Source organism: Pteronotus mesoamericanus, unplaced genomic scaffold (genome assembly GCF_021234165.1).
Source record: "Pteronotus mesoamericanus isolate MK-2021 breed Mesoamerican mustached bat unplaced genomic scaffold, CSHL_Meso_final contig_78, whole genome shotgun sequence".
Classification (NCBI taxonomy): Eukaryota; Metazoa; Chordata; class Mammalia; order Chiroptera; family Mormoopidae; genus Pteronotus; species Pteronotus mesoamericanus.
The window spans coordinates 28,425,530-28,432,453 of record NW_026555258.1 but is presented as its reverse complement, the minus strand read 5'-3'; the positions used below and the strand labels follow the sequence as shown (position 1 = coordinate 28,432,453).

The window sequence follows — 6,924 nt, the reverse complement described above, 5'->3', positions numbered from 1 at the left end:
AACTCATGGGTCAAATCAAACTCACGGTCAAATCAAAGCCATGACTGATCAAAGTCAAAGAATTATTAGAATTAGATTATTTGAATTAAAGAATTGTCCGATCCAGTACTAACATTTTGGGATTAATGGACAAGAGTGTTGTGGATTTATAGAAACCAAATTTTCCAATCAGACATTCCTAGACAGAAATTCAAATTAAGTAATATATCCTGAAGAGCTGCAAAAATATCTAAAACCTTGGAAGCTGCATCTCCCAGTAGTGGTATAATATTTCCTGGCACAAAATCTTACTTCCAACATCTTAAAATATGAGGAATACATTTTACACTTTGACTAGGAGCTTAAAGTCACAAGAATATAGTCACAAAGAATTTAGACTTCTGGTCATGGAATCTTACTTAGAATTACAGAATGTGAATTCTTTCATTTATGGAATCATGTTAGGATAGTGGTCCAAAATTTGGAAATCTTAATCTTAGAATCTTGGAAATACAGAGAACCACAAAATGAAGTATTATACGATTGATAGGATGTAATCGGTTAAAAGATTTTGAATGTAAACTTGTCTTTTTCGCTTTAGGAAAACACAACTGGATTAAACCTGGATTTTCGCGTCTCTGTTACTTTGCAAGAAGGAAGCTGGGGGTTGCAAAGCCCCACTCCGGTCGTTCTAGCACCTATCAGCTGAGAAGGTCGTCTTGCAAACCGTGCAATGACTTCCACACCCCGGATCGGTGGAGCGAGGATCCGGGCTCTCTGTCTCTTTCTTCCGAAGGCACCTGTCCAAGGCTTGGCGGGGCTGAGCCTGCCCCCAGCTCACCGCCAAGAAAAACGGCTAAAACGCCCGAAGACCGTGCGGCTCGCTCCGCTCCGCCCTGCCCGCACTGCCCCTCGGAAAGCTGCGTCTCGGCAAAAGCTTCTAGGGTCGGCATCAGAGCCCAGAATCCTGAGGGAGCCTCTGAGGTCCAAACGTGCCGTCCAGCTCCCTAATCATAGAGCAAAAAATTGAGGTCCTGGGACGCGGAAGGGACATCCCCAAGGTCTTTTAGCGAAAGACCACGTATCGAACGAACCCTGGCCGGCGGGACGGCGGCTGGCAGGAAGCGAACTCAGAAACCCGACACCCGCGAAGCAAACGGGTCGGGTCAGCCCGCCCCTTCCCGGGAAGACGCGCCCATCCGGAGCACCCCTCGCAGCCCCCACTCCCCCTGAGGAAGGGGCGACTCGGCTGCTCTCGGGGTCTTGGGAGTCGCTTGGAGCTCTCCCCGGCCTGGGCGAACTGGAGGAAGACGTGACAGTGAGAGGCAGAAGCCCAGCCTTCATCCTCTTTAAGCTGTGCGCCACTCTCCACCATACAAACAAAGAGGGGTCTCGAGTCACCCAAAGACGGGTTATTGCAGTTCGGGGGCGGCCTTTTCCTTAACGTCGGCACTGAAGGGCCCTACTGCTGCAAACGCTCCGTACAGACCCAAAGCACATATCGGGAGGCGGAGTCCGGACAGACTCGGGTGTGAGGCTCCGCTACGCGGCGAAGTCACGGCAGGGTTATGGCAAGTCACCTCCCCTATAGTGTCTATGAATCCTCGTCTGAAAGATGAGGGGCTGGATGAGGAATGGGCAGGCCAGCCGGGCTGAGGTTTGCAAATCATCCTTCAAAGACCTTGGGAGCCAGGCCCCTGGAACGTCTTCTCCCTTCCCGGTCCCCGACCCCACAATAATCAAGCGTCCCCTCTGCCAGTTCTCATCCTCTCTGGACAAAAAGCGAAACAAGCCCTTTCCTTCACCTGCGAGTCCCAGCCCTCTACAGAGGCTGGAAAAGTCCGGAAGCCTTGAGTTCCGGCGCCGAGGCGTCCCGAGACAGTCCCTGGCCTCTCCCGGGCTCAGTCTCCCCGTCGGCGCGCGCAGAGGAGGCCGGCCCGGGGGCTCTCCAAGCACCCTCCCCGCTCTGACGTTTGGGGCTCCCGCGCGCCGCCACAGCTGCTCCTACCTGGGGAGGTGCGCCGGGGCCCAGGGGGCGGGCAGTCGGGGGGCGGGCAGGGAACGGGCGCCGCCCCAAGTTTCCTGGCCCCTTTAAGGAGAAGCCGGTGAAGGGAGGAGCCGGTCCGGGTTTGTGCAGGGGAGAGCCTCGCCAGCGGTCTCGGCGGTGGAGGCCAACGCTGCGGGGAGAGCGTCGCCGGCCGCCCCGCCAGCCCCGCGCCGCCACCTCGACGCCAGCGGCTCGCCCCTTGCCCTCCTCGCCATCCGCAGCCTGGAGCGCAAGGGCGCAGCCTAGGCGACCCCCATCAGTGCACACGCCGCCACTCATTGCCCCTTCTTCAGGCCTTCGGCCCGAAGTACGACCTCGACGGCTATCCTCAAATCAGCGGGAAACCCATCAGCTGCAGGCGCCCCAGCTCCAGGACCACTTCCAGACCCCTTGACCTCCTGCCACCAGCGCGGAAAGGACCCTTGCGCCCGCGAGGGGGGCCTAGACCTGGTCCCAACACCACTGCCGGCGCCTGGCCTCGAGCTCCAGAACACGAGCAGAGCCGTCAGTGGGCGGGACACTCCTGGGCCTCTGTCCCCACCGAGCCAGTCCGGAAACCGCGGGTGCCAAGCCTCCAGCGTGCCCCTGCTGGGGAAGCTGTGCTCCAGGTGCGAGCCCGCGAGGACCCTTGGACAGCTCCGCAGAGGGGCCCAGCGTCCGTTCCCGAGCCCCTGCGTACCGAGCCCCGCAGTTCTCAGACCCGCCCTCGATCCTCGACTGAAGCGGGCGGCGGGGACGCGGGACGGCTGCACCATGACTGCCGAAAGCGGGCCGCCGCCGCCGCCGCCGCAGCCGGAAGCCCTGGCGGCCGTGAAGGAGGAACGCGGTGAGGCTGGGGCTGGGGTCCCGGCCGAGGCAGCGGGACGCAGCGGGGGTGGGCGGCGGCGCAAGCGCCCCCTGCAGCGCGGGAAGCCGCCCTACAGCTACATTGCTCTCATCGCCATGGCCATCGCGCACGCGCCGGAGCGCCGCCTCACGCTTGGCGGCATCTACAAGTTCATCACCGAGCGCTTCCCCTTCTACCGCGACAACCCCAAAAAGTGGCAGAACAGCATCCGCCACAACCTCACGCTCAATGACTGCTTCCTCAAGATCCCCCGCGAGGCCGGTCGCCCGGGCAAAGGCAACTACTGGGCTCTCGACCCCAACGCCGAGGACATGTTCGAGAGCGGCAGCTTCCTGCGCCGCCGCAAGCGCTTCAAGCGCTCGGACCTCTCCACTTACCCAGCCTACATGCACGACGCCGCCGCCGCCGCTGCCGCCGCCGCCGCAGCCGCCGCCGCCGCCATCTTCCCGGGCGCGGTGCCCGCCGCGCGCCCGCCTTACCCGGGTGCCGTCTACGCGGGTTATGCCCCGCCGTCGCTCGCCGCGCCGCCCCCGGTCTACTACCCCGCTGCGTCGCCGGGCCCCTGCCGTGTCTTCGGCCTGGTGCCCGAGCGGCCGCTCAGCCCGGAGCTCGGCCCCGCGTCGTCGGGACCCGCCGGCTCCTGCGCCTTTGCCTCGGCCAGCGCCTCTGCCACGACCACCGGCTACCAGCCCGCGGGCTGCGCAGGAGCCCGACCAGCCAACCCCTCCGCCTATGCGGCTGCCTACGCGGGCCAGGACGGCTCTTACCCGCAAGGGGCCAGCAGTGCCCTCTTCGCAGCTGCTGGCCGGTTGGCGGGGCCCGCGTCGCCCCCCTCAGGTGGCAGCAGTGGCGGCGTCGAGACCGCAGTGGACTTCTATGGGCGCACGTCCCCCGGCCAGTTCGGAGCGCTGGGGCCCTGCTACAATCCTGGTGGGCAGCTCGGAGGGGGCAGTGCAGGTGCCTACCATGCTCGCCATGTGGCCGCCTATCCTGGCGGGGTAGATCGCTTCGTGTCTGCCATGTGAGCCGAGCATACCATTGAAACTTCATAGGTGCCTTGGCAGTTTACACAAAGTATCCCCGAGACCTGAGGACAGGACTGGAGAGAGGGCCGAACTGCGAACCACATAGAAGGGACCGTGGGCAGGAGAGGCGCAGCCTCCGAGTGCATTGAGTACACCCCTGGTTTACTTCATTAATAGGAGGAGGAAGTGGGAAAGACAGCCTCAGCCCACGGACCGGGGGAAAAAGTACCCTCAATCAGGTGAAGCACTAAAGGTCATGCCTTTCAGGTGGCGCAGCGTAGTGTCTACACCAGACGCTAGGATCCGAGTTGTGGGGAATCTCGACTTCACTCTTCCCTGTACTGCGCGAAATTCGGGCCTTTTTACACGGGTTCAGCCTCTTGTGCCTTTGACTACGTTGCTGCAATAAAAGGCTCCCATAGTGCCTTCCTTTGTAAGGTGAGGAAGACAAGTTTGCAAAAGAAGTAGCTTTTTGTTGTTTTCTTTTGTTTTTTTTTAAATGGGGGAAATCGCTCTGCTTCTCTTGGCCTGGCGCTGGTTTTACCTGCCTCTGAGACTGGCATACCTGGCTGCGTGGTTCCAGACTGTGCCTCAGCTCTACAGTGTGACGCCGTTCCATCACCTACATCCCCAGTCTCCCCATTTGTTATACAGGAGGGCTGCGGGATTCATATGATCTTTCAGAGCCCTGGATGCTGCCCGTGTATTATTTGGTAGTATCCGTGGGCCACCCAGGGCCTAAACTAACCCTATTCCAGGACACTAAAACAGAGCTCATTGCAAGCATCTATTCCAAAGTCTCTGGATTAGCTCCAGGCATTGATTGTATCAAAATTTCTTGAATCTTTTGAGCATGATGTGCTGATCATTTGGCACCTGTTTTCATCTGGGTCCTAAGTGTGTTTTTCCAATGAGGCAGATAGAAGTACCTTTGTCCATTGTCCACTCTTTCTTTTCATCAAGCAGCCCTGGACCCGGTGGCTGAACTAAAATTCAGAGATGACAAGGATTCACGGGGGAGCCCACTGGTGACTGCTTTTAGTTTCTGGGGTTGGCTCTTCTTTCCCTGGCACCCGCTGCCATACCTCAGCAGCCTCCTCATGCAAAAACGAAAGTGAAAAATGAATTGCAGGGGTCAGCGAAGTAAGCTTTAGAAAGAAACTGGATTTTAAACTTTGCTTTGTATCAGCTTGTTTGTTTTAAGCAGCAAGCTAACCAAAATCAGAAAATCCATTAACTTTCCCACCTTTCTCTTAAGACATCTTGTAGGTTTCTGTTCTGGAGCAAAAATATCTAGTGCTAAATATTTCAGAGGCTTGGGCACAGCGTTCAGATGAACTGTTTTAATTAAAAAAGGAATCTTAGAGCAAGTGAATTCTGGCAAGAGAAATGCAGCCTCTTTCTACACAGTTACCTTGCTAAGGAAGAGTGGGGGATGTTTGGGAAAGAAGACTGAAAATACTGGTACTTCTTTTAATTTTGGAGGTTGTACTGTCCTGTTCACAAAACATGAATGTGATTCAGTCCAGGCGGGTATTAGTCTAATTCAGTGTTGTCCAATAGGAATAGAATGCAAGACACATGTGTAATTTAAGTTTTTCTAGTAGTCACACCAATAAAATGAAGCAAGTCAGATTAAGTAATAATATTTTGTATTTGACCCAATATATCTAAACTATCATTTTAACAAACAGTATAAAAGTTATGAAGATGTTTCACTTTTTTCACACTAAGTCTCCCCAATCTGGAGTGTATTTTATACTTACCACGCATCTGAATTTGGACTCGCCGCGTGCCAAGGGCTGGGCAGCAGTGAGTGGCTGATGCCTTGTGTGCTGGACGGTACAGGCCTAGTAGATGCTGCTCCTTCCTGACTTGGGTGGCGGTGAATGGCTGCCTGGAGGCAGGAGGCGGCTGCCACACTGACTCTGTGGCCAGTGGGTTCGGGTTCCAGTCCTAGCCAGTGACCTTGGAAAGGTCTGGTGTTGGGCATTAACTCCATTTGGACCCTTGCTGGTCTGACGTTCAAAGGTTCTCCATGCGCTGCTAGAAACTCTGGCTCTCCCAGGAGGCAGTCCCAATGGCTTGCCTCGTTGGCAGTCGCTGGAAATTGAGAGCCCTCCCCCCAGGGATTTTGTCCTTGGCCAGCAACAGCCCAGTCAGGGGATTTGGGCTGGAAAAACATGGTCTATGTGTGCATTCTGTTAGTACAGGAGTGTAAACTTTCTCTGCTTCTTAATTACCAAGTTGAGTGTTTTGACGGCGCCATTAACCTTAAGCCAGTCCCTTCTCCTCTGCTGTCCCCACTTGTGACTGGGAATGTGTGACCCCTACCTTACAGAGACCTCCTGCAGTTAAACAAGACGAGAGAGGGGGAAGACCTCTTTGTAAACTGTAAAGCGCTGGGCCCAGGAGAGAGGAAAGGCTTCAAAATTTACAAGCGCCGCCTTAACCCTAAGCCTTCTGGAGCATCACGTTACAGTTCCCAGAACGATAGAGATAGGGTGGGACAGTGCGCGGATCTTTGTCCCCCAAGCTCCTTGTCAACTAGGACGACAGGTGAGCCAAAAGCAGGGTCTGTGCCCAGAAAGAGAGGACGCGGCTAGAAGGGAGCTGGGTGTGTACTGCGGGCGCTGGGAGAGACCAGGGGACCGGCGAGGGTTGGGATCAAGACGTCAGCCCTCTCGACCTCCCGCCCCGCCGGCCAGAGACACCCAGAGCTCCGGTGCCCCCAGTGCCTGGCTGGAATGGAAGCTGCGCTGGCGAGCGAGTACCCCCCCGCCCCGCCCCGGCTTCCGCCACCGCCGGAGGCGAGGGCGGTTGAGGGGGCGGGCGGCGCGGGCAGACCCTTCAGTGCCGTGACTGTAGGATCTTGAGAACATTTCACTGCAGTGTCTTGGAACATTCCAACTCCAAGAACCCCCAAACCGTGGAACAGGATCTCCCGGCTCCCCATCTGGGGGCTTAAGGACTGGAGGTGAGTTTCTCTGAATTTTTTTCTCCTACTTCCTATTACGAAGCCAGAA

General features: G+C 56.8%; 1 protein-coding gene across 1 annotated transcript; it reads left to right on the top strand.

Moving 5' to 3' along the window:
- The first annotated feature begins 2,779 nt into the window (after window positions 1-2,779).
- Window positions 2,780-4,070, top strand: FOXE1 (forkhead box E1). Its single transcript, XM_054584955.1, has one exon. The coding sequence runs from the start codon at window positions 2,780-2,782 to the stop codon at window positions 3,896-3,898; it is 1,119 nt and encodes a 372-aa protein (XP_054440930.1). The 3' UTR covers window positions 3,899-4,070.
- The last annotated feature ends 2,854 nt before the right edge of the window (window positions 4,071-6,924 follow it).